General features: G+C 36.6%; 1 protein-coding gene across 1 annotated transcript; it reads right to left on the reverse strand.

Moving 5' to 3' along the window:
- Nucleotides 1-25,917, reverse strand: LOC127835828 (solute carrier family 23 member 1-like). Its single transcript, XM_052362259.1, has 14 exons — nt 25,858-25,917; nt 23,571-23,681; nt 20,570-20,736; nt 18,028-18,158; nt 16,498-16,535; nt 15,241-15,422; nt 13,094-13,208; nt 11,183-11,336; nt 10,113-10,262; nt 3,697-3,800; nt 2,583-2,712; nt 1,510-1,653; nt 876-971; nt 1-302 (listed from the first exon to the last, which is right to left on the reverse strand). The coding sequence occupies exons 2-14, from the start codon at nt 23,652-23,654 to the stop codon at nt 1-3; spliced, it is 1,797 nt and encodes a 598-aa protein (XP_052218219.1). The 5' UTR covers nt 23,655-23,681; nt 25,858-25,917.
- Nucleotides 25,918-27,942: the final 2,025 nt, after the last annotated feature.

Here is a 27,942-nt window from a genome sequence, read left to right on the forward strand (position 1 = left end):
TCATACTTTTGTCGTGCCGTTTTCCACACGTCCGTTTTTATCATTTTTCAATACCACTTCGAAGTCCTCAAGGTACAGGGGAGAACCTTTGCACGGGCATCGCACGCTATCGAAGCCGTCGAATGTTGGAAAGATGGGCACGTGCTTTCCCCACCGGAAGTTGCGTATAAGGTTCATTCCGAACGGCAGATCGTACGTTTTCATGGAGAGGTTCATATTGACCATATTTATATCTTCGCTTTCCTCATCGGTATCGCTCGGAACTTCTCGCCAAATTACAATGCCTCGTTCGTCGTCAGTCCCTTTTAGTAAAAAACAACCGGTACATGTACAATCTATATGATAGCTTCGACCGGAGAAAAACAACAATATAAATATACATGACCATGCCACGACATATGTCAACATGTTCATTTGTATAACAACCCTAAATGCTATTTTGATATTCTTTACCAATTAGTGTGCAAAGTAGCCAATAATGCAAATGACTAAAAGCACTACACAGATCGTCGATATTAACCAGCAGAGCAATATTTAACATGTTGACTACAACAATTGTTAACAAGTTTGAAGGTTCATGATCGTTGACGTTCCCATGGGTGAAATCTTAACTGATTTATTTTCAACTTGTTCATATTATGTCAATTACATAGGCGCACACTATATAAGCCGCGTGATGGAGAAACGGGTCTTGCTCGTGCGTAAGGTGTCGTTCGTTTAGAAGAGACTCCCTTTAAACAGAAAAATTTAAAAAGCGGAAAGTGTCGTCAAATTTTAGCTTATGCGGATTGCACAGGCAAATATATAACGACACTTAACGCACATGTTTTAAACCTATTTTGTTCCAGAAATAGGCTTAAATGTCAAATGCTTACCGGGTATCACGTTGTCTAGAACAAGCGCTGAAAAGCACCCCATGAACATGTTGTTGGCAAGAAGGGCCTGAAGTACCTGGTCTAGGTCAGTGTTACCTGAAAATTATATGTGCACACTTATTAGAAATTTTGAGTAAAATACTGGTCAAATGGTACTTTCCATATCCGAGCAATCGAGGAAGCATACCTGTGTTTATTTATCAGTACAGTAACGGTTCAATGGTATTTGTTGCATCTTTTCATTTTTCTACTGAGGTCTTGTTATATCAAGATTTTATTGAAGACGCGAACCACGACAAAACCTGTTAAGAGGCTAGAGTTAAACGATCACATTACGGATTAAATTGAATCGTTAAAACTCTATCAGATCTGTATATTTTCAGGTTATACAAATTATGAGAATGGTAAACTGCAGTACATATACTTGTTTATGGATACACTTGATACAAATCAGTCTTTATGTTTTGCATAATGCAACAGCCGTTAAAACATTCATGTTACACGTAATACATTATGATTTTTAAGAAGTCATCGTTTTGCTGGACTAAAATTGCTGGACCAAACAGGGTAAAGTAAGATAAATGTCGAGTCCCATGACAAATCGAATCTAGTAAAACGTTTTTTTTTTACAAACCGGTTCTAATAAGGGCCTCATTCCTCATGACCCAGTTAGGAAAACTGAGGCCCAGGAAGAGGGAGATGCCGAACACGACGAGGTTCCGAGAGGAGTTGAGATCCACGTACTGGAGATTGGACGCGCCCACCGCCGTCAGGACACCTGAAAAGACAATTTTTATATTTAACCCAATTATGCCTAGCGTCTAGAAAAAGGGCATTGGCAAACAGCGTAGACGCAGATGACGCATGATGCGGCGTCTCATCAGAGTCTGCGCTGTTTGCTTAAATGAATTTCTGTAAGAAATATTCTAAATATAGAAATAAATAAACTAGACATCCCTAATTTTGGAAAAAAAGTGATCTAATTTAGAAGGTTGGGAGAGTCCACTAGGCATAAATATGTTAATATAATAACAAAATGCAACATAAGCTGAACCGAGACGAGAACAACCGTTTGCTTTATCTATGTGTCTTGTTCTTAGAAAACTGGGCATAACGCATGTGCGTAAAGTGTCGTCTCAGATTAGCCTGTGCAGTCCGCACAGGCTAAACAGGGACGACACTTTCCGCTTTAATGGTATTTTTCGTTGAAAGGAAATCCCTTTTTACCGAAAATCTAGTTTAAGCGGAAAGTGTCGTCCCTGATTAGCCTGTGCGGACTGCAAGGACTAATCTGGGATGACACTTTACGCACATACATTAAGCCCAGTTTTCTCAAAACAAGGCTCACATGATAGTTGATTGCTGACAATTGCCGAACAGTCTTACATAAGACAAAAGGATTGACTGAACATGCAACAATCACATACAAAAATAAATAAAACAAGACCATCGCCCTGGAACAGTCAATGTTTATTGGGATGCACAGTTACACCAATCAACTCGTGAAAGGCAATACACTCGAATCAAGCATTGAACTTACAATCTGTACTTTTTATACCGAAAAGCAGAGGAAGCAGGAACCGTTGATTTGGTCAGGCATGTAGATCTTTTGTTTGTTGTATACGAATGCAAAATGGCCCCAATCAAAAGTCAAATTGAAAAAAAAAGCGCTCGAAGAAATAATATGAGTGCTCCTTATAGTTTTACCGAATAATACGAGGAAGGAAGCCCCGATGATCGGGTCCGGCATAGAGACCACGAGCGCGCTGAATTTTCCGAAGCAGCCGAACACTACCATAGTGATTCCCGCCACAATTACAACGCGGCGACTGCCAACCTACAAACAATAGCATTATTAAGTGTAAGCCGCGTTCTGAGGAATTGGGGCTAAATGCATGTGCGTAAAGTATGGTACCAGATCAGCCCGTGTAGTCCGCACAGGTTCATCAGGGACGACACGTTCCGCTTAAATTGGATTTTGGTAAAGACAAACTTCCTTTTAACAGAAACAAAACATAAAAGCGGAAAGTGTTTTCCTTGATTAGCCTGTGTTAACTGCACATGCCTATCTGAGACGATACATAAAGCACATCCATTAAGCATTGTTTTCCAAAACAGAAGTACAGTAGAAAAAGGATATACAAACATTTATAAACCTGTACATGATTCATTATTATGATCTCATCGCCGCAAATATACGATAAAACACAGGCACTCGGCATATGTTGCCCCCCCCCCCAACTGCTACCCCTCTTCCCCCAGCGTCTACCCCCTCTCAAAACCCTCATAATTGTCAAATTGTCATACAAAGTATAACATAAAAAGTAAGTCTTTTTTTAATTTACATGTATGTATACATTTTTGGACTTACATTGTTTTGTTTTGTTTTTGTGTATATCAAGTGGACAATGTTGAGGGCGTTGGGAGGTCGTAGTAGCTAAGCTACGGGCAGAGAAGTAGCAGTGGGGGGGAGCAACTTATGCCGAGTGCCTGTGCGATTTATGAGTAAATAAGCCAAAGAAGGGCTATTGAGTAATTGAATTCTGACTTGAAACATGTGGTTCTCATCTTATCTATCATAAACAATTATAAGCGTACCGTAAGGTAAAACGCATTGTCCTTTAAGTTATACGGCTATGTGACAACGTATTCGGTGACGTCTAAATAAATAAGCCTACACGTATATAAATAACTAAAGTGTACTCTGAGCAATGCGGATTTTGTGCAGCAAAAACTTTGTCATTGCACATATGCAACATATGTCATTTTAGAACGATAGAAGTTCATTAGACGAGATAAAATATTCGCTAAAATAAATTACCTTGGTGAGACTTATAACGCCTATATTTTGACTGCACGACGTCACTCCAAAACCCGTCCCGACGGCTGCCGATATAATGCAACCCACACCTTCCATAAATATACCTACAAATATACATATTATAATACTGGAAATTCTTAGTGAATACTAGTATGTTTAATTAAGAAAATGAATTTAATGCACATACGCATTAAGAACATCTCCATATGCAGAAAACGGGTATACCAATAATTTTCTTTTAAAAAGTATTTCTTATATAGACGATTCACACATGCGTCTCGTTTTTATTAACTCTGAATGCAATATTTATTTTTGTCATTTTACAAGTTATTCGGGTACACTCAAAAATCAGTACATGTAGTAAACTATAAAGGAAAAGTGCATCGAGTACCTTTAAAAGCATTAACACTATTGGTAACGACACAGTAAGGTAGTAAACTTCGCATCGAAGTAGGCGATTATTAGAAAGCATTTGTTAGATTAACACGGGATGCAAGTATCAATTGGAAGTGTGTATATTTTTTATTTCATCCATATAACACTTGTTGCAGAAAGTGAAAGGGTTAATGCACGTTTAATACCTTTCATATTTAAGGGAGAAATGCCTTCGATAGCGCCATTATTCGCCTTGAATCAGGCCACACCATGACGTTATATAACAACGTTAAACAGAAAGTCACACATGTGGAATAATGGTGCTCCAGACACAGTATCGGGATTACAATGTAGTGTCGCCTCCACTAGTTCTTAATGTAAGGCAATGTCTACTTGCGTATACATTTTAAGGGACCTCCTCACATATTTTGGCATGAATCAATCAATCTTGGTTTTATTGATCCACCAAACAATCAATCTTGGTTTTATTGATCCACCAAACAATCAATCACGGTTTTATTGATCCTCCAAACAATCAATCACTGTTTTATTGATCCATCATACAATAAATCGTTTCTATTGATCTAACATACACTCAATCTATACTAATTATATTACAGAATGCCTGTTCTGGCAGCAGACTGAACCATGCCTTAAGTTTAAACCTTTTTATTTTAGCTCGTTTGCATCGAAAGCCTCCGACTTATTGAACCGCTCTCGAGTCCGTTTTCTGGGCCTAGAACCAGTACTTGGTGTCATTGGGAGAGATCTAAAGAACGCTCCCACAGTGGGGATCGTACCCGTGACCTCCCGGTCGTTAGGCGGACATTTTATTCATTACATTACAATGCCTTAGAAAGGTGATCAGCACACGTAGCCAATGCACATGCGAACCATACCTACATAGTTGTTAGTTGCTTTTTGTCCCCCCCCCCCTGTTTTTCTTTTGGGGGGGGGGAGGGGGAAGGGCTCTGAAATAAACAATCATTTAACTAACTTGGCCTAAATTAGTGCTCTAATGTTTCTTGTTAAGACTTTGGTGTTATTACCTCTATTAATAACGTGAGGCGGAGGCGGAAGTGCGCCGGCCAATCAGTCTTGGTTTTATTGATCCAACAAACAATAACCACGGTTTTATTGATCCACCATACAATCAATCTCGGTTTTATTGACCAACCATACAATCGATCTTGGTTTATTGATCCACCAAACAATCAACCTCGGTTTTATTGAAACAACAAACAATCAATAGTTTTTATTGATCCACCAAACAATCAATCTTGGTTTTATTGATCCACCAAACAATCAATCTTGGTTGTATTGATCCACCGAACAATCAATCACGGTTTTATTGACCCACCAAACATTTTTTCTTGGTTTTATTGATCCACCAAACAATCAATCTCAGTTTTATTGATCCATCATACTATCAATCGTTTCTATTGATCCACAAAACAATCAATCTTGGTTTTATTGATGCACCAAACAATCAATCACGGTTTTATTGATCTACCATACAATCATTCGTTTCTAGTGATCCACCAAACATTCAATCACGGTTTTATTAATCCACCAAACAATCAATCTTGGTTTTATTGATTTACCAAACAATCAATCACGGTTTTATTGATCTACTATACAATCAGTCGTTTCTTTTGATCCACCAAACAATCAATCTTGGTTTTATTGATTTACCAAACAATCAATCACGGTTTTATTGATCTACTATACAATCTGTCGTTTCTTTTGATCCACCAAACAATTTATCTTGGTTTTATTGATCCACCAAACAATCAACCACGGTTTTATTGATCCAACATACAAGAAATATCGGCTTTATTGATCCACCATACAATCAATCTTGCTTTATTGATCCACCAAACAATCAACCTCGGTTTTATTGATCCACCATACAATCAATCGTTTTTATTAATCCACCAAACAATCAATCTTGGCTTTATTGATCCACCAAACAATCAATCTTGGTTTTATTGATCCACCAAACAATCAATCACTGTTTTATTTACCCACCAAACAATCAATCTTGGTTTTATTGGTCCTCCAAACAATCAATCACGGTTTTAATGATCCGTCCTACAAAAAATCGTTTCTATTGATCCACTAAACAATCAATCTCGGTTTTATTGATCCACCAAACAATCAATCTTGGTTTAATTGATCTACCAAACAATCAATCAGGGTTTTATTGATCCTCCAAACAATCAATCACGGTTTTAATGATCCGTCATACAAACAATCGTTTCTATTGATCCACTAAACAATTAATCTCGGTTTTATTGATCCACCAAACAATCAATCTTGGTTTAATTGATCCACCAAACAATCAATCACGGTTTTATTGATCCTCCAAACAATCAATCACGTTTTTTTTGATCCATCATACAATAAATCGTTTCTATTGATCTAACATACACTCAATCTATACCAATAATATTACAGAATGCCTGTTCTAGCAGCAGACTGAACCATGCCTTAAGTTTAAACCTTTTTATTTTAGCTCGATTGCATCGAAAGCCTCCGACTTATTGAACAGCTCTCGAGTCCGTTTTCTGGGCCTAGAACCAGTACTTGGTGTCATTGGGAGAGATCTAAAGAACGCTCCCACAGTGGGGATCGTACCCGTGACCTCCCGGTCGTTAGGCGGACATTTTATCCATTACATTACAATGCCTTAGAAAGGTGATCAGCACACGTAGCCAATGCACATGCGAACCATACCTATGTTTGTTAGTTGTTTTTTGTCCCCCCCCCAGGTTTTTTTTTGGGGGGGGGGCTCTGAAATAAAAAATCATTTAACTAACTAGGCCTAAATTAGTGCTCTAATGTTTCTTGTTAAGACTTTGGTGTTATTACCTCTATTAATGGCGTGAGGCGGAGGCGGAAGTGCGCCGGCCAATTAATCTTGGTTTTATTGATCCAACAAACAATAACCACGGTTTTATTGATCCACCATACAATCAATCTCGGTTTTATTGACCAACCATACAATCGATCTTGGTTTATTGATCCACCAAACAATCAACCTATGTTTTATTGAAACAACATACAATCAATAGTTTTTATTGATCCACCAAACAATCAATCTTGGTTTTATTGATCCACCAAACAATCAATCTTGGTTGTATTGATCCACCGAACAATCAATCACGGTTTTATTGACCCACCAAACATTTTTTCTTGGTTTTATTGATCCACCAAACAATCAATCACAGTATTATTGATCCATCATACTATCAATCGTTTCTATTGATCCACCAAACAATCAATCTTGGTTTTATTGATGCACCAAACAATCAATCACGGTTTTATTGATCTACCATACAATCATTCGTTTCTAGTGATCCACCAAACAATCAATCACAATTTTATTAATCCACCAAACAATCAATCTTGGTTTTATTGATTTACCAAACAATCAATCACGGTTTTATTGATCTACTATACAATCAGTCGTTTCTTTTGATCCACCAAACAATTTATCTTGGTTTTATTGATCCACCAAACAATCTACCACGGTTTTATTGATCCAACATACAAGCAATATCGGTTTTATTGATCCACCATAAATCAATCTTGGTTTATTGATCCACCAAACAATCAACCTCGGTTTTATTGATCCACCATACAATCAATCGTTTTTATTAATCCATCAAACAATCAATCTTGGCTTTATTGATCCACCAAACAATCAATCTTGGTTTTATTGATCCACCAAACAATCAATCACGGTTTTATTTACCCACCAAACAATCAATCTTGGTTTTATTGATCCTCCAAACAATCAATCACGGTTTTATTGATCCGTCATACAAACAATCGTTTCTATTGATCCACTAAACAATCAATCTCGGTTTTATTGATCCACCAAACAATCAATCTTGGTTTAATTAATCCACCAAACAATCAATCACGGTTTAATTGATCCTCCAAACAATCAATCACGGTTTTATTGATCCATCATACAATAAATCGTTTCTGTTGATCTAACATACACTCAATCTATACCAATTATATTACAGAATGCCTGTTCTAGCAGCAGACTGAACCATGCCTTAAGTTTAAACCTTTTTATTTTAGCTCGATTGCATCGAAAGCCGCCGACTTATTGAACAGCTCTCGAGTCCGTTTTCTGGGCCTAGAACCAGTACTTGGTGTCATTGGGAGAGATCTAAAGAACGCTCCCACAGTGGGGATCGTACCCGTGACCTCTCGGTCGTTTGGCGGACAATTTATCCATTACATTACAATGCCTTAGAAAGGTGATCAGCACACGTAGCCAATGCACATGCGAACCATACCTATGTTTTTAGTTGTTTTTTGTCCCCCCCCCCTTTTTTTTTGGGGGGGGGGGGCTCTGAAATAAACAATCATTTAACAAACTAGGCCTAAATTAGTGCTCTAATGTTTCTTGTTAAGACTTTGGTGTTATTACCTCTATTAATGGCGTGAGGCGGAGGCGGAAGTGCGCCGGCCAATTAATCTTGGTTTTATTGATCCAACAAACAATAACCACGGTTTTATTGATCCACCATACAATCAATCTCGGTTTTATTGACCAACCATACAATCGATCTTGGTTTATTGATCCACCAAACAATCAACCTCGGTTTTATTGAAACAACATACAATCAATAGTTTTTATTGATCCACCAAACAATCAATCTTGGTTTTATTGATCCACTAAACAATCAATCTTGGTTGTATTGATCCACCGAACAATCAATCACGGTTTTATTGACCCACCAAACATTTTTTGTTGGTTTTATTGATCCACCAAACAATCAATCACAGTATTATTGATCCATCATACAATCAATCGTTTCCATTGTTCCACCAAACAATCAATCTTGGTTTTATTGATGCACCAAACAATCAATCACGGTTTTATTGATCTACCATACAATAATTCGTTTATAGTGATCCACCAAACAATCAATCACGGTTTTATTAATCCACCAAACAATCAATCTTGGTTTTATTGATTTACCAAACAATCAATCACGGTTTTATTGATCTACTATACAATCAGTCGTTTCTTTTGATCCACCAAACAGTTTATCTTGGTTTTATTGATCCACCAAACAATCAACCACGGTTTTATTGATCCAACATACAATCAATATCGGTTTTATTGATCCACCATACAATCAATCTTGGTTTATTGATCCACCAAACAATCAACCTCGGTTTTATTGATCCACCATACAATCAATCTTTTTTATTAATCCACCAAACAATCAATCTTGGCTTTATTGATCCGCCAAACAATCAATCTTGGTTTTATTGATCCACTAAACAATCAATCACGGTTTTATTTACCAACCAAACAATCAATCTTGGTTTTATTGATCCACCAAACAATCAATCACGGTTTTATTGATCCGTCATACAAACAATCGTTTCTATTGATCCACTAAACAATCAATCTCGGTTTTATTGATCCACCAAACAATCAATCTTGGTTTAATTGATCCACCAAACAATCAATCACGGTTTTATTGATCCTCCAAACAATCAATTACGGTTTTATTGATCCATCATACAATAAATCGTTTCTATTGATCTAACATACACTCAATCTATACCAATTATATTACAGAATGCCTGTTCTGGCAGCAGACTGAACCATGCCTAAAGTTTAAACCTTTTTATTTTAGCTCGATTGCATCGAAAGCCTCCGACTTATTGAACCGCTCTCGAGTCCGTTTTCTGGGCCTAGAACCAGTACTTGGTGTCATTGGGAAAGATCTAAAGAACGCTCCCACAGTGGGGATCGTACCCGTGACCTCTCGGTCGTTAGGCGGACATTGTATCCATTACATTACAATGCCTTAGAAAGGTGATCAGCACACGTAGCCAATGCACATGCAAACCATACCTATGTTTGTTAGTTGTTTTTTGACCCCCCCCCCCTGTTGTTTTTTTTTTGGGGGGGGGGTGCTCTGAAATAAACAATCATTTAACTAACTAGGCCTAAATTAGTGCTCTAATGTTTCTTTTTAAGACTTTGGTGTTATTACCTCTATTAATGGCGTGAGGCGGAGGCGGAAGTGCGCCGGCAAGTCGCGCACACGTGAAGTAGTCGCCGATGCTCTCGATGACGGATGTGATCACGCCGGCGATCATCGCTACGAAGAAAGCCGAGTTGAACTTCGGTATTCCGAAGTGACCTGACAAGGAAACACATGTTTTCATGTTCAGATAATATGAGAATCAAGCAACAATTGGTTTAATAACAAAAAAATTAGTCATTAAATACATGTTATGCCTGTTGATACAATGGCGCAAGAAATCATGCAAAAGTCGAAAGCAATTCCACAGTTATGAGACTAAAGCATTTCGTAGTCAGTATAATAATGTGTTTCGTTTTATAAAGTACTTGTATTGTAGAGCTATTCGGACTTTTTGTAAAGAGCGCATGCACGCCTAATTAATTTACTAATTAACTCGATTTGTTATGTGTTATAGGTTACAGTACACTAAATAACCGTTTCATAAAGGGCTGTACTCTCTAAAAAAATACCATAGTTGACAGGAAGGCATGTTTGACACTTTTATCTAGTATTCGGGTGTTATCTTTCGGAGATTATGGTAGGGCATGAATAGGTGTTCACTTCTGAATCCCCGAAATATGATAAACTTGAAGACTATAGTAAACCATCGCACTGAAAAAGGTTACACTCCACTAAGAAACGGCCGAAAAAAAAGTTGCAAAAACAGTTGATTTTGATTTGTGTCAAGTTCTTTCTTGCATTGTACATGACATATCTTTTTTATTGCATAAATCGATTCCGCTTAGAATGACCTTTAAGAAAAGGTATGGTTATCGGGGTCTCTATGTGCAAAATGTTGCATTTATTTTGGCCTAAAGTTGTCGCTTTCACATTGAATTATATAAGGAAACTATTTAGTGTATTCTGACCTAAACACGGTTAAGTATACTGACTGTTATCTCAAATCTATGACATGGTGATTTTTTAAGGTGACTCTCCTCGTTTGACATGTGTACGTGTGTGCGTACATCAATACCACATTGGATCAGACCATTTTTAACGATTTGACTACCCCACACGCCCTTGTTGCCGCTAACCTGGATACGGGAATCTCACCCACGCAACCTCTTGAATGACACCAAGGCGGAGATCCGTCCGGCCTTCGTAACCATAGTTACCCTTCTCCGGAAATGCGCCAGTCACCGTCAGGATGTAGCAGAGGAACCACATGATACACGTGGACAGGATGACCTTGAAACGTGATTATGATATAATGATGTATTATTTATGTGCACGTTGACAAAATAATATTTTAACAAATTTGATACTCAGTCAATTATATCCCCCATCAAATTACTATTAAAAATACTGGATTTACCAAAGAATACATATAATTAATCTTGGTGAACGTTGATTTGTTGATCTGCTTGACAATTTCATTAATTAAGTAAGAAAGTGTCAGTTTTGTAAGTTATATTTCCTAATTTAGTAATTATTTGTTTTTTTTCGGTTTAAGTCGATTGTGTCAATCTCGGCCAAATACAAATTGGGTGAATGTCACCGAATCACCGTACGCCACAAAACGTGAGCGAGGTTTGATGTAATGGTATTTTACATTTATTGAACAAGCAGTATATTTAATGCAGATGATTGTTTTATTGTGCATTATATGAATTACCGTTTGTTTTTTCTATTACCACATTAATTCGTTACATGAAGGCACTGGGTGTTCAGAGAAAAACGAACTGAAAAAAAGTTAGTGAAGAAAAAGCTAGTGAGCATGATACGACGCGTGATTGATACAAAACATGACAATTTCATACACATTCAAGTCATCGAATTCTTATGTGTGTCGAATCTATGCTGATATTTTAAAACGTTTGATTAATATACTTAGACTCTATATCCATGTTGAATAGTTTGATCCGTTAATAATGCATCAGTGGTATTTTTATTTCGATTACATGAACCAGTATAATGCAAACCGCCGTTGAAGTTGACTAGCGATAGAGTTCATTTTGTCTGGTCTACTATTCGTGTCTGTATGGAATACGGTAACACGTTTTCTTGCTTTTTTGTTACACTACTCGAGAGCGATCATGTGTTCTCAGATATTTTTTTAAACTCGAGAGCTATTTTGTGTTTGTTTATAAGTTAATCAAAGTCAGATTATATGCACTTGAGGCAGACAGCAAAGCATCACGTGACTCATTCAACACGGAAAAAAGAAAAACTCATTAAATAGTCTTCATCGCAAATAAGTATGAGAACGCTAAAGTTTTGGTAGTTATTCTGATAAAGTTTATTTAAACAAGAAAATAAGAAAAAAAACTATATTAACCCTTTCAGTGCTGGAACCGAATTTTGAAGGCCTTTGCAAACAGTTTGGATCCAGATGAGACGCCACAGAACGTGGCGTCTCATCAGGATCCAAACTGTTTGCTATTCTAATAGTATTCTTTGAAAAAAAAATCGAAGAAAATGCTAATTTTAGAAATTCTGCAGATGACATTTTAGCAGACGACAAATTTCCCAGCATGCAAAGGGTTAAGTTCGAAATTCTGCGGACTGCACAGGCTTACATAACTGTGATGCAACTTTTCTCACAAGCATTAAGCATAATTTTCACATGGCAACAATCGATTTAACTTAAATGCTCCTTATACATTAACTTGTCCTGCATTAACTTGACCTACATTTTGATATTTGTGTGAACATTCTTAATAACGAACACGGACAGGAAATTCATAAAAACACATACATATGCAAATAAAAAAAAACTTTCTTATGTAACAGTTTATATAAATAACTTTTTAGAAGCGCATTTTTTTCCAAACACAAAGTGTCTACATAATTTACTTGAATGAAAATGTACTGCTTAAATTTTCGAAATATGTCAACAAAAACAGCAATTTTTACTTCACAAATATGGAATTCTCGTCTTTCAAGCTTGAAAGGGAACACATAACTCACCTCAATAGAAGTCTAAAATCGCTAACGGAACTTACGGAAAACAACTTATGAAGGACGAACTCGATTTTCTGGTCACTCTTTCTGTCGAACGGATTTCGGAATTTAAAGATTGGAATAATCTCTGAGAACAGGATGATCAACACAATCGTACTGCAAAACAAGCATACAAGTATTATGACTTATAAGGGCCCTGCCTACAATTTTCAAAGTTATCAAAGAACTACGTATTTTACAGGTATGTACGAATACGACCTTTCTTATTTTTTTGTAACAGATTGATAAACGCGGCATTTACAAGCATAATGAATTGTTAAGGGATCGTATAAAACGTCCAGCTTTTGTCCTATGAAGACTTCGTATAATAAAACACGTTAAATAGACAAACGTGCTTTGATTAACAACGACAAAGTGGATGATTATATTGAAGCGACATGCATTTCTTTTAAAATATTCCCCCGAGCCACGTATGCCTAACAGTACATTCATGGAATCAAATCTTATCAGAAAGCGCTGTAATCGACGTTTCTATCGTGCCGAGTAAAATTTATTTCGTGCTGAGAAAACTGGGCATAATGCATGTGCGTTAAGTGTCGCCCCGGATTAGCCTATGCAGTCCGCACAAACTTATCAGGGACGACATTTTCAGCATAAATTGGATTTTTGCTAAGAAGAGACTTCATTTAAACGATAAATGTCATAAAAGCGGAAAGTGTCGTCCCTGATTAGCATGTGCGAAATGCACAGGCTAATCTGAGACGACACTTTACGCACATGCGTTATGCCCAGTTTTCCCAGAACGCGACTCAATTTATTCCGTGCTGTATTTAGTAAGTGTTTTTAGTGCCCGTATTCACGTATTGTATGGTTAATTAATCTACGTTACACATACACAGATATACGAAAATATCGATGATGGAAAACTAATCCTTAAACAATACTCGGAGTTTGGTAGGAGTTGCAATGCAAGTTACACTAATAGTGAAACATATGTTGATTAAGCTATTTATGTTCTCAGTAAAAAAATCAATACATTCTCAGTTCTGACGCTTACCATATTAAAGGGATCTTTTCACGCTTTGGTAAATTGACAAAATTGAAAAAAGTTGTTTCAGATTCGTAAGTTTTCGTTTTAGTTATGATATTTGTGAGGAAACAGTAATACTGAACATTAACCATGCTCTAATATAGCCATTATATGCATCTTTTGACGATTTTAAAACCTAAAAATTATAAAGCGTTGCAACGCGAAACGATTGAATAATTTGGAGAGTTCTGTTTTTGTCGTTAAATTTTGTGAAACTACGAAGATTGCTTATATAAGGTATAAAATACGTCAAGATTGTGTACTCGGCGGAATAGCTCAGTAGGCTAAAGCGTTTTTACTTAAGGACTCAGGCAGGACTCCAGGGGTCACTGGTTCGAAACCTGCTCCGGGCAATGTTCTTTTCCTTTTTTTATTTTTTTTCTTGATTTTTTACTGGAGCTTTTACGATCCAATGTTTACATTTATCAATATAAAGCATTTAATGAATAAGTTAAAAAAAATGCCAAAATCTGTGAAAAGGCCCCTTTAAAACAGTTATATTAGCACTTCGTACAACACACGATGTAAACAGATCGGAGAAACCTATGATCGTCCAATGTTTACGTAAATCCACATTGCAAACAACTGTACTGATAACTAAACAGTTAAGTCCTTTTGCGCACCCAAGAGAGATGCCCCGGAGTTTTCCGAACATATTCATTTTGCAAATAATTGTATTAATCACTGGGAAGAAAATATGTTGCAAATAATTGTATTTATCACTGAGAAGAAAATTCCATTTCCTCACCCAAGTGAGATACCCCAGTTTTTTCAAGACAGGTTAAAAGAACCATTTTGCGAATAATTATATTCATCACCGAGTAGACAGTTGGATTTCCTCGCCAAAGAGAGATAAGCACGTGTTTTTCAGACAGGTTGAACAACCATATTGCAAATACTCGTCTGCATCACTGAGCACAAGATTTCGTTTTATCACCAAGAGAGATGACCCCCTCCCCATTTCCTCACCCAAGAGAGATGCCCCCCCCTCCCCGATTTCCTCACCCAAGAGAGATGCCCCCCCTCCCATTTCCTCACCCAAGAGAGATGCCCCCATTTCCTCACCCAAGAGAGATGCCCCCCCCCCCATTTCCTCACCCAAGAGAGATGCCCCAGTGTTTTCCAGATAGTTCGAAGCCGGTCTCGGCCACTGATAGCCCCATCAGCATGATGGTAGGCGCCACAGTGAGCGGCCCTATGAACTTGAGAAGCACGCTTACAAGCCCCGTCACGCCGATTAACATCTGAAGTACCGCCGCCACCATGATTGAGCCAGTCAGCTGGAAACATGCTGAACAGTTTAGGAAGAATATAATTGAGCATTGCTTTGGAAAGACTTGTGCATGTGCGTAAAGTGTCGTCCCAGATTAGACTGTGTAGTCCACACAAGCTAACCAGGGATGACACTTTCCACATAAACTGGATTTTCGCTACGAAAATACTTCCTTAATACGAAAAATGTCAATAAAGCGGAAAGTATCGTCCCTGACTAGCCTGTGTGGAATACACAGGCTAATATGGGACGGCAGTTTATGCACATGCATTAAACCCATTTTTTTTCAGAGCGAGGCTCAATTATTTAAAAGGTACCTCTTACCGACATTGTATTATCCAGTTGTCAACTTGCCTTAAATAAAGGATAAGCGGATAGGAACAATAATACATTTTCTGATTATTTTTCGAGGGTTTCATTATTCATATAAATTGTACTCTTTATTTGAACTTCCAATCCTTGAAACAGTGCAAATTCAGGGAATATATAATATGTCAGAACAAGTTAAAATATTTTATCATGGACCAATATAATGGATTGCATATCCCATGGACCAATATAATGGATTGCATATCCCATCAAGATCTTTCAGAACAGATTTAGATGATTTGGTCTATTCTTGTCCTACACCAGACTGATAAAAGAATAGTGTAGTGTCGATACGGTCATTGTACTGTGTTTGACGACTGTATGCATTGCTATCAATCTCGTATTAATGTCAATTTATTAAATTAACATGTTTTATTTATATATGGCTATAATAAGTTATCTTATGTTTTCTTCTTCCCGTTTGGCCACAACGATTTATAAAAATAAATGACCAATTATGAAGACAAGTGCACTTATATTTTTTTAAATTAAAACGAACAAATTTAAGCGTATAATCGTTTCCATATCTGGAATGGTCTCGGTTGTTGACAGCTGCGAAGGAGTTTGAATAAGACGTTTACATGTACATAGAATGTCGCCCATGACCAAAGTAAGATGAATACATAGAAGGCCCGTCCATGGCAAAAAGGAAGAATTATACATTTGCGTACATGGCCAAAATGATTAATAAAAGCGTGAGACAGTTTCCATACCAGGCTCATTCGTTCTGTATAGTCCACTGAGTTTGGAGCTGTGAAAGAAAAGAAAGAGCAAAGTGTCACAGACGTACTAAGATTGGTGATAAATACAGAATAAAATCAGTGTTACCGAACGCAGTTATTTGCCATGCACATTTGAAATAATCATCACGACATATATATCATTTGTATGAATTGTTTATAAGACCATACCATATTTTTATACATATATATTTTACTGAATAAAAAACATCAATTTTGTTTTACGTTTTTTGTTGTTGAGGATACTAAAGCCCTGTACATAACAATTTCCTTTTTTTTTATTTGCTTTGCAATGATTCGCTTTCGAAGATTATTAAAATACATAATGCATTTATTTAAGGATACATTTGTGCAGAAAGCTTAAACTATTGACGAACGTCTTTTTTTTAAATTTCGTTATTCTTCCGCATCTTTACAGATATACACGTACATTTGCTATCACGTGCAAATCACATCAAACACATGTATTGTCACGGTGCACAAGCATAACTGAGATCTACCAAACATATACCATCATGCCAGTTTAGTTAACACGGATGAAGACGAATATAGTACTGCATTTAATGAATAAAATAAAACCCCAGTAAATTGATTGTTATGTTAAACCTTAGCATTACGTATGAGTCTCTCTTTGAGAAAATGGGGTTTAATTCGTGTGCGTAAAGTACCGTCCCAAATTAGCCCGTGCTGTCCGCACAGGCTAATCAGGGACGACACTTTCCGTTTAGATGGTACTTTTCGTTTTAAGAAAGCCTCTTCTACGCAAAATCCAGTTAAGGCTGAAAGTGTCGTCCCAGATGAGCATCTGTGGACTGCACAGTCTAATCTGGGACGACACTTTAAGCACATGCATTAGGCTCGGTTTTTCAAGAGCGCGGCGCAATATTTGACATGCAGTCTCGTGATTTCAGCGCTGTCATACAAAAACATCCTTCTTAGGAAGTTGTGCAGGATTAAAAAAATACATGTTTAGTTAACACGGATGCAGACGGATATAGAACTGCATTTAATGAATAAAATTAAAACCCAGTAAATTGATTGTTATGTTAACAGTAAAATGCGCATGCGTTCAACATGATGTTGGCGTGTGCTATCTATCAATGTGTCTTGACAAAGTTTATAAAGGAAAATCAGAGAACATTAGAAAAGTTAATTTCAAAATCCCAGATGTTTTGTTTATGTCACTATATTATAGTTTGGTTATTGATATTAAAATTTGAATTTACTTTTTAACAATGCAAAATGAGAGGACTATTGCTAAACTGCAAATAGCTACATGTAATACAAGCTGTATCATTATGGAGTTGTTTTCGTTTAATGTTTGCTCATGATAATACAGAGAACTTCATCAACGAAAAGCCAAAATATCAAAGAAGCATTCGAATCAGTTCTGCGAGCTCAATCTGAACGCTTCGGACAGTGGGCTACACCACACAGACGATCGCCGTAATGGCGGAATTGTCCGAGGCTTCCCGATTGCTGCGAGCTAAGCTATCGGCTTACGCTGTGTGGAGTTACTTGTGGCGTTGCCTGACGTCTCTGACGACGAGGCTGGACAAGACCAGCGTTCAATTTTGACGAGAGCTAACATTGGAACGATGAAAGCAAATGCCGGACACTGCACAATAGGTAATCTGAAAATTATGAAATGTTCAGTGCCATACTCGTCTTTAAAAGAAAATGCCAGACACTTTACAATAGGTTATCAGAAAATTATGAAATGTATAGTACCCAAATCGCCTACAGCGAAACAAGACTCACAGCTTTGGGGTGATTGGATGGCGATTACTATTGGGGTACAGAGGTAAAACACCATTGTGTTCAAGTGCAGAGTCGGATCTTGGGATGCAAATAATGTAATGCAATGAAATAGTTCGAACACAGCTGTTTAAGAAACTGGAAAAATGACGAATCATAACTGCATATTTTCTGTATAAAATGGTAGGTCCATGCTCGTTTTAGGCTTATTAGAGTAAAAAGTGTGATTTTTTCGTAGATTCACTCTGCGTTAATGGCGTATTTTATATGATTCCAATCACTAAATCAGTCACAGGTTACTTGTGGAACGTGATATAATGCAAACAAATAAATACACATATTATGTTGTACCAAGAAAATGCATGCGCGTTAGGGCATTATAGCAGATGCGCAATCTTGTTGAATAGTCGCAAAGCATCGACGCAAGTAATGATCGGCATGAAACAATTACTTTCTTTGAGCGATGAAAAACTAAAGTAGATTTCAAGTATCTAAAAGTTAAGGTTTGGCCTGGGCCACACTCTCAAAAAATTATTAAACGGTATTTTACCGATGCAAAACGTTCATTTAAATACAAAAGAATAACCTAAACAGAAATATAATCATTATCAGGAAATGTTTAGGAAATTGTTAAGTGAATATAAGGCTTCAAACAACAGGATATAATTGTTTTCGCCAGAGATATTTATATATTCGAACCTGGGCTAAAAATAAAAAAAATATATACCGATTGACTGTTGTCATGTACGATGACAAATGAAGCTGCCACAAATAAAAGCGATGATGGATTGAATCATATTTATTTAGTAAGGATTTTAACACATCTGTTTTAATGGTTTTCAAATATTTGCTAAAAACAGGAGGGAACGCGACCTTGCTTTTGTAAAAAAGACACGTAGTGAATGTGAACATATTGCATATGATTTTATTTGGTTTTATTTGCAATTCCATTCGGCAAGATCACATATGAACACAAATTATGATGAAATAAATTCGGTGTTGTATTTTTAAAATAGATCCGACCACGCTTCATCCAGGGGCGGCTCCAGGACTTCTGGGTAGGATCGGGGCGGGATATTGAAAGATTTGCTGGAGATCCAAGAATCGCTAGGGCCCCGGGTGGGTGCAGGGCAAAGCCCTGCTTGGGAATCTGGGGGGGGAGCGAATCCTCCCTGAAGCTCCACGATTTTAGTGATTGTGAAGGCTTTGACAACCACTTCTCTAGCATGTCACGCCTTATGTACTTTCATCAAAGTCCCTTCTTTTAATGCCAAACAGTGCATAGTTTATTTGATTTAAATGATTCGGTATAGATCTATCACTCAATTGCACAGAGTATAATACATAGTCCGAAACTCTCTAACAGTCTCGCAGTCAGCTAAAGCTTGCTTTGATTTCATTTCAATCTCACTAGACTGTCTTACAGTGGATTTAGTAACAGGATCCTACGAGGGTGTCTTCTCGCATATATCTTTATAACCTCATTGATATCTATGCCAATATCCTTATGTAGGAACAGTAATGCCAATGCATGGAATCTTTCTTCTTTAATTGTTGACCTTGATTTGTTTTTGATATGTTTTAATGCGGAGTTAGCTCTCTCCACAGAACTGGACGTTACTGAAGTGAGTAACAACATGTGCAAGATGGTGTATATATGTGGGTACATACGCCTACAGACGTTTCTATCAGCCAGAGTAGCCTGAATGCTATCTGGTTGTATGTCTCTACCAGACCACAACCTTTGCCTGAGTAGGATTTTTTGACGAAATCTTCCGGGTGCTGGTAAATCATCATTGAAGTGTTCCTGAAGTGTGCTACATGTGTCGTCATTTATCAGACCATGCTTTTTTTGGAAGTAAGACGAGTGACTGGGGGATACATTAGAATCGCAAAGTACGACTTGATAAACCAGGCGACAGAGAGTCGAAAGTTTAAACATTTAGCGATTGTCTGTGATAAGTGGGAAATATTGTGTACGAAAAAGAAGAAAAATGAGTTTAAATAGGTGATTTAGATCTAGTTTAGTGTTAAGCATCAAATGAATTGACTTTACTTTGGCGATATTTTTTTTTTTTTTTGGGGGGGGGCGTACGCATATATTTCGTCTATCATTAAATATGACATGAAAACAAGGGCGAAAAACAGCACATAACACATATGTGCGAATAAAACGGGTACCATTATATTTGGGACGCATTTATAACATACAATCTAGAATCTTATCAGTGTACTTTGGTTGTCAAGCAAAGACAAATTCGATACTTCGGAGTGTTTTCCTACCTACCTCACCCCGAATACCGTCTGCACGAGCGTGCTTAGGCCGCACGCGAATATCATGTTGCCGAGCAGAATGGAACGCACGTGCATTGTTTCTGGAATATTTACGGCGCATATTATCGACGCCATAAGGCCCGGAGTGGCCAGATTGGAGCTTAACAGCATCAAGTAGTGCTGAAAAGAGAAGAAAACAACAACGTGGGTTGTAGTGACGATGCGGATCATTGTAGTAGTGAAATACGTGCATTTAGGCACAGGAGGGAAGCCCATGGTATATATATATATATATATATATATATATATATAACAAAAATGAAACAAATAAAAATAAAACTATGGGCTTCCCTCCTGTGCATTTAGGTGTTTTGCGGTGAAATAAGTGTCTTGTTCGGAGTAAAATGGATAAAATGCATGTGCATAAAATTCATGTGCACAGGCTAATCAGCGAGGACACTTTCCGCTTAAAATAGATTTTCGGTATAAAGGGACTTCCTTCAAACGAAAAATACCATTAAAGCGGAAAGTGTCGTCCCTGATTAGCCTGTGCGAACTTATTTTCACAGAACAAGACACAAATGACCTGTATGAATATGTTGTATGTCGTTTTACATGACAATTAAGACAATTTTTAGAGCTTTCGCTTTATATTTAACAAATTGAAGAGTTTTTCACTGTTTTTGTTGCGTTTTTTGTCGTAACTATATAACATCGTGGTATCCGCATTTTGGTATTCTTGAATAAGATTAGTTTTTACAGACATGCGTATTGAATCGTTTATTCCAATTAATGCTACGCATATCTTAATATCGCCTGATATTGACGACTATTTTCATGCTATAAAATATACCAGCACCTTTGTATCAATAGTATTCACAAGCGTTTTCTTAGTATGACCTAGTGACCTTGTTTTCGACCCTTCGTGACACAGTTTTAAACCAGTACTAGATATAATAGGGGCTTATGTTTTTACCTATTTCATGAAGATTGGCCTATTAGTGTTCAAAAGGTAAATTTAACGACGGACGACTGACGCCGCACGACGGACAACCGATTATCACAAAATCGCCCACCAGCAGTTGTGTTCAGTTGAGCTAAAAAGCATCTTGACAAATGTAATAATGACTATAGGCCATGACGATAGGCAAACTATTGCTCATCATGTTCGAAGATTTCATTATTGCCATGAAAGGAAAAATACCACACCCTCTTGGAGCCCTTTTTAATAGACCGGAAGTATTTTCATAGTCAGCGAAAATTTCTTTACAACATATTAAGTAAGTTTTTTTATTGTTATTTTGGACAAAAATGTGACATAAGCGTTTCACTTTATACCCAATTAAAACAAAAAATGCCCACACCACCCTTGGGCCATGTTTGTCATTACACAGGAAACATATTTAACATTTACCAATATATCTTTAGAAATGTAACTAAAATATGTGTAAATATATCATCAGTAAGCAGTAAATAAATATGTGTCATTATATGAGTGTCTTTTTGTTAAATTTTACTACATATTACTCGATAAACGATAGCCTTAATAATTATCATCCACATGTAAACATAAAATTATTTTGAAAAAATGTTTTATTATTACGGAAAATGGTTGCGACATCAAATATTGGTTTCCAACTAACAGAACAAAAGTGTTTTGATGTTTATTTCAACGAAATCGATTTGAAAAAATTTATCTGAGATAATATTTTCTCTTCACGTTAAGACTTAGATGGTTGAGTGATTGTAAATTTGGTATGCGTGAAGACCGCAAATAGGATATAATTCATTACATCATGACAATTATGAATACACTCACACATTTTGAAATGATAATGTAAAAATAAATACACGATAATGGGGTGTGTTATGTATGACATTTCTTTTTTACTTTTTTTGAAACATATGTGGCGAATTATAATTTTTGTAAGTTGATTTGCAATAATTTGTGAAATCAATGATCCTACATATGTGGTCTTACAATGTTCGCACCTGGAAATATATTGTTAAACAATGACTGTTGTAGCGCTGTTTAAGGTCGCATCGCCGTTAAATGTCGCAGGCTTCGCGATGTGTCGAAACGTTGACGATAAATGTCACAAGGAACGATGAATGTCGCAAATCGTACTGACGATATTTGTTGCAACTTTATGATCAATGTCGAAATAATTTCAACTGCCGCTATATGTCGCAACAATAACGATACATGTCGCATACCTGTGGAAGTCATGTTAAAAATGACTAAGGTTAGATCTAAATTACCCGACGAGGTTCATTTGGCCGACTTCCGTAAGAATGGTCAGTTTTTAGCTAGTATTGTCCGAAATGCTCATCTGTGGTCAGTATTGTCCATAATTGTCAGCTGTGGTGAAGATAGACCTTAACGGTCATATTTATTCATTTTCGACCATCAAGGTTAAGTCGTAGTAATAACGACAAAAAAATATTGTTTTAAATTGGTCGGAAATCGGAAAGGCGATGTGCCCGTAAGTTTTTGCTTAGGATTTAAGGCCGTTTCGACAATTTTGGTTATATAAGATCAGTCTTACAGGAATCGTCGGGGTAGAACAACATGTAAATTTCTCGGTATTTCTGCTGGTGACTGACAGCTTTGTCATCTTTTAATCAGCGATAGAAGGCGAATATTCTTGGATAGAATCATCGATCCAGGATCGCACTGGGGTCCGGTCATAACCTCTGTGCTCAGCTGTTTGGCTAATTATGGGACCGGCAAAGAAGTGTGCCTTTCCATGAAAACTGCCAGGAATTACGGGTGCTCTTCTTATGTGAGCTTGCATATATCGGCAGTTGAAATTTTTGCGACATTTATCGTTAAAGTTGCGTCATATATCGTCAGTAGGATTTGCGACATTTATCGTTCCGTGCGACATTTATCGTCAACGTTGCGACAAATCTCGTAGCCTGCGACGTATAATGGCAATGCGACTTTAACGGAGCTTCAATTGTAAATTGTATAGTAACACATGGGGTAAATGGTCCGATGATTTTCATACCTGGAAGCCAAGCAGGATGGTGGTGATCCATGGTGGGTTGTCGTTGACCTTATATTGCAGCCCCGACAGAATAGCTTGCTGCATCTTCTTGCCTTTCTTTTCCTTCGGCGTCTGCAAAAGAAACGGTTTCCAGTCAAAGAGAAAGCTCGCTATTTAAATACACCGTTTATAATGTTTTTTTTTAATATGTGCCCTGCTCTGTGAAAAGGGGGTTTAATGCATGTGCGTAAAGTGTCGTCCCAGATTAGCCTCTGCAGTCCACACAGGCTAACCAGGGACGACACTTTCCGCTATTATGGTATTTTTCGGGTAAAGAAATTCTCTTCTTTGCGAAAATCCTGTCGAGTTGGAAAGTGTCGTCCATTTTTAGCCTGTGCGGACTGCACAGGCTAGTCTGGGACGACACTTTTCGCACATGCATTTAACTCCATTTTCATAGAGCACGGCCCATATACATTCTTTGTGTTTGGTGATGCGAGCACTAACCGTCTGTTGAGTCAATTGTTTTGAAGACTAAACACGCGCAACATTAACGTGACTTCCCAAGTTAAATGTTACACTATACTTTTGGCGCTAACATTTATGTTGCATATTGAAATAAAACGCAATCAATGGGCTAATATTATTCTTAAATTTTTATGGTTTATTTAGAGGAAAATACATCTTTTAAAAATTAAAACTGCAAATGATAAAACAACTTAAAGGGACATGTTTAAAGATGTTCGTATAAGAAAGATATTTCATTAGCTATGTTTAATAACAAATCTATATTGGTTCGAATAGTCATAACAAGTACTACTGGCGGAAACTAGTAGTTTTCATAATTATGAAAACTAGCAGTTTGCATTCTACTTGCTAAGCAGGCAAGTAAAAATGCTAAATAAAAAATATTTATGTCCCCTGGATTCGAACGCTGGCCCTATGGAAGTAAAATCATGTGCGGTACCAATGGGTCACGCTTGGTTTAATATTCACCTTCGAATTATCCAAACTAGGTACGTACTTCAGGAATGTTCCGAATTCTTGAGAAAAAGCATTAAAAAACGCTTGATATTTTTAACCAATTTCGAATGATAGTTACACATAAATGAACCAATATTTAACCCATTTATGCCTAGTGGACTCTCCCATCCTTCTAAATTGGATCAATTTATTTACAAAATTAGGATTTCTAGTATATTTAGTTCTATATTTAGAATATTTCTTACAGAAATTCCATTAAGCATCGTGCGGCGTCTCATCTGGGTCTACGCTGTTTGCCAAGGCCTTTTTTCTAGACGCTAGGCATAAATGGGTTATACATACTATATACATTCTTTTTTGAATCTAAGGCAATTGTATTGAAAATCGTAATTTGACCGATTTATGAACGAGTCCTTCAAAAACTGTGCAGTCACTTATATTTATTAACCTTTAAAACAATGCTGTATTTAAAACCGTTTAGAATAACGTGCATGTCCACGTTATTTGTCCCATTAAATGTCTATCAGTGTAAGAGGTGGAAGAAGCAACTGTATATTTTAGTTCTAAATAACGTCTTCATAATTTAAGATAAAATTGAAATTTTGGATAGTATTTTTTTTTCAATTGTTTGATAAATTCTAATAATCGGGAAAACAAATACGTTGCAAACGTAGCAGTTAAAACGAATATTTGCGGATGTAAAGAATAAAACAAAACATCACCACTTAACGCCGGATAAATTATGTTTATAACAGCGTTTCGGTGAAAACAAATCACAACACGATCAAACCAAGTGTTCTTCCTGTTATATTTTTAAGTATTCACATTATTAGATAAAATGATCGGGACAGTATCAAAATACGCAATGGACATGTTTTGTACAAACAGACATAGAACAAATGCAGGATAACAACTCACTCAATATAAAGAAGTGAAACTCCAGCTGCTGGAGCAGTATTTAATTCTCATTATAAACAATTAGTTGGTCCTTTATTCAAGGCAAGTGACCGATTGCCAAAACAGTAAAAAACAGCACAATACAGCACAATACAAACAAACATAATCACAAAATATGAATAAGGCTGGGGTCACCGCCTTGGAACGGTCAATGCAAAGCATTTGGGGTTTAAACCGGTTATACAGCTCTCAACCTCACACTTGGCCAAGCAATATTCATAATACAGTTAAGTGTAAATAAAATTTAACGTCATAGCATTGTAACTCAAATTAAACAATAATAAAAGGGAATTAAAACGCATTCAATTTAATTACAATTTAATTACTCAATGCTAGTGAACATACACTCAAACATAAATAGGCTTACCCGACAAGTATCAGATAAGCTAGGCTATACTACGCTCCCGAATCCGATGCTACCGGCAGAACAATTAAAGCAGAACAAACCATACGGACTAATTTTCCACAACAAGGATTGGGTAAGTTATATTGAGCGGTATCTTACATCACGTGACTCAAAACTATTGGTCCACCCATATATTCAATTCGCTTCTGTATCAAAACACGTCTTCGCCCACACGTTTGAGATAATTAAAATTTATTAAACCCGAATATTAACGATTAATCGAACGTAGGCACTCTTTAAGAACTATTTTCCTGTTTAATAATATGACAAAACGATATGCAAGACATGAACGTGCAAAATATAAACGTTCATCGAAACAAATATAACTATGACACTATTCGAGGACCCAGGCCAATTCAGAAATCTGGAAACTGTACTAGGCAGTTTTATGAAGGTATCATGCAATTTTGTCAACGCTAGAGTGAATAAGCTACACTAAATTTTAAAAATAGAAACAACAACAACAACAAATATTGACAGTCTCTCGGTTTAAACCCTTAAAGGTCTACTCGGTTCAAATGGTCAAAACGAAGTAATTGCGGATATTTTTGCATGTTCGGAATTTGTATTTGCAATTATAGCAAAGTGAACTTTTTCTGTTTTTGTTTAATGACTCGTTCGCACTATATGAATTGTGCATCATACCTACAGGCTCGCTGAATACTACAAGGAGGTTATACATGTCACACGTATTTCGGTACGCGCTTAGTTTGATAGTATAATTTGTCTCATACAAAACATCATGGGACTATTGTGCTTCTCTTTTTCATTTCTTTAAAAAAATGTCATTATAAAAACAACCCAACTACAGTTTTTACTTTACGACTAAGCGCCATAGTTATACTTTTTCGATAAACGCGTTTTATATTCCCTATTTTAGGGAGTGTTATAAGGCAATAATTTAGCAATTAATCCAAACCGAGGCTCGTGATGTTCAGTTCTTTACTGCTGACTACTGTATAAATATATATATACCGGTCATTTTACGTTAATTATATATACATAATCACCAACTTTCCTTCTTTATAAACATAATTAAATAATACATTAAATTTTTATAATTATAAATTTCATTATTCAATGAACTGTCGCAGATGAAAAACAATGCAATTTAGAATGGAGTTCGTTCTTCGAGACTCGCAGCTGACGTAAATTACTGCCAAACCATGTCTTATAAATCATAAACTGGTATGAACAAAGGGCCACTTTGTCGATATAATGTGTCCTTTTGGGTCCCAAGTTAAAGACGACACATGTCAATAACGTAATCAACATGGTATAATACCAGTTAGTGCAGCAAGAGGTCACGATCATTTACACGCACATACACGGAATTAATGTTGACAATTTGAAAACCTTGAACTACAGAGGTCAAATAAACATGTTTACAACAACAAACAGCGAGCTGTTTTTGCATCCGACTGATTGAATGAAATCTACGCATAATTTGATTGGTTTAACCTTTGAAAGTGCAGTTAGAAGATTTGACTGTGTTACACTACTTGAAAAAACACAGTTTTACTGATTAGATTTTTTAAATATTTAAATCAACAGTTTGTCGAGCTTACAGATTGTTTTCACAAGTTGACATAATTATTGATTAAGGCAAAGGCACGCCTGATTTAAACGGCTAATTTTTATACGATTAAAATGTTTAATTGTCTTGACGAAAGTTCATGTTGTCCGAGATTCTATTATTATCTAAGATTATCTATTTTTAGACAGGTGATATGCACTCACCTTATTTTTGATTGGTCTATTTAATATCTCGTGCGCACGGTATCCATGAAGAATCTTTCATACTTGTTTTTGTATTAGATGATATCACAGCGTTGTTTAAAAAAAAATTATTTGAAGATAATTTTATTGTTAACTAGAAAACACACTTCCTGTTTGGAAATATTTTAATCATAAAGGTTGCAATGAATTTCCAGAACAATTTTAAATTTTTTGACTACAGAAAAGCAATATAATGCTATATTAGGTCCGTTTAGATCTAATCCTTTTAGTAGCAAATTAAAGGTATCACCTTTTAATTCAATCCAA

Source organism: Dreissena polymorpha, chromosome 6 (genome assembly GCF_020536995.1).
Source record: "Dreissena polymorpha isolate Duluth1 chromosome 6, UMN_Dpol_1.0, whole genome shotgun sequence".
NCBI lineage: Eukaryota > Metazoa > Mollusca > Bivalvia > Myida > Dreissenidae > Dreissena > Dreissena polymorpha.

Excerpts from the sequence above, each read along its gene's own strand:
- LOC127835828 (XM_052362259.1), bottom strand. The coding sequence starts at position 23,654 with ATGCAGCAAGCTATTCTGTCGGGGCTGCAATATAAGGTCAACGACAAC. Across the intron at positions 18,159-20,569 it reads CAGACGGTATTCGGGGTGAG|ATTACCTATTGTGCAGTGTC; the intron begins GTAGGTAGGAAA and ends CATAATTTTCAG. Across the intron at positions 972-1,509 it reads TGAGGCCCTTATTAGAACCG|GTAACACTGACCTAGACCAG; the intron begins GTTTGTAAAAAA and ends TATAATTTTCAG.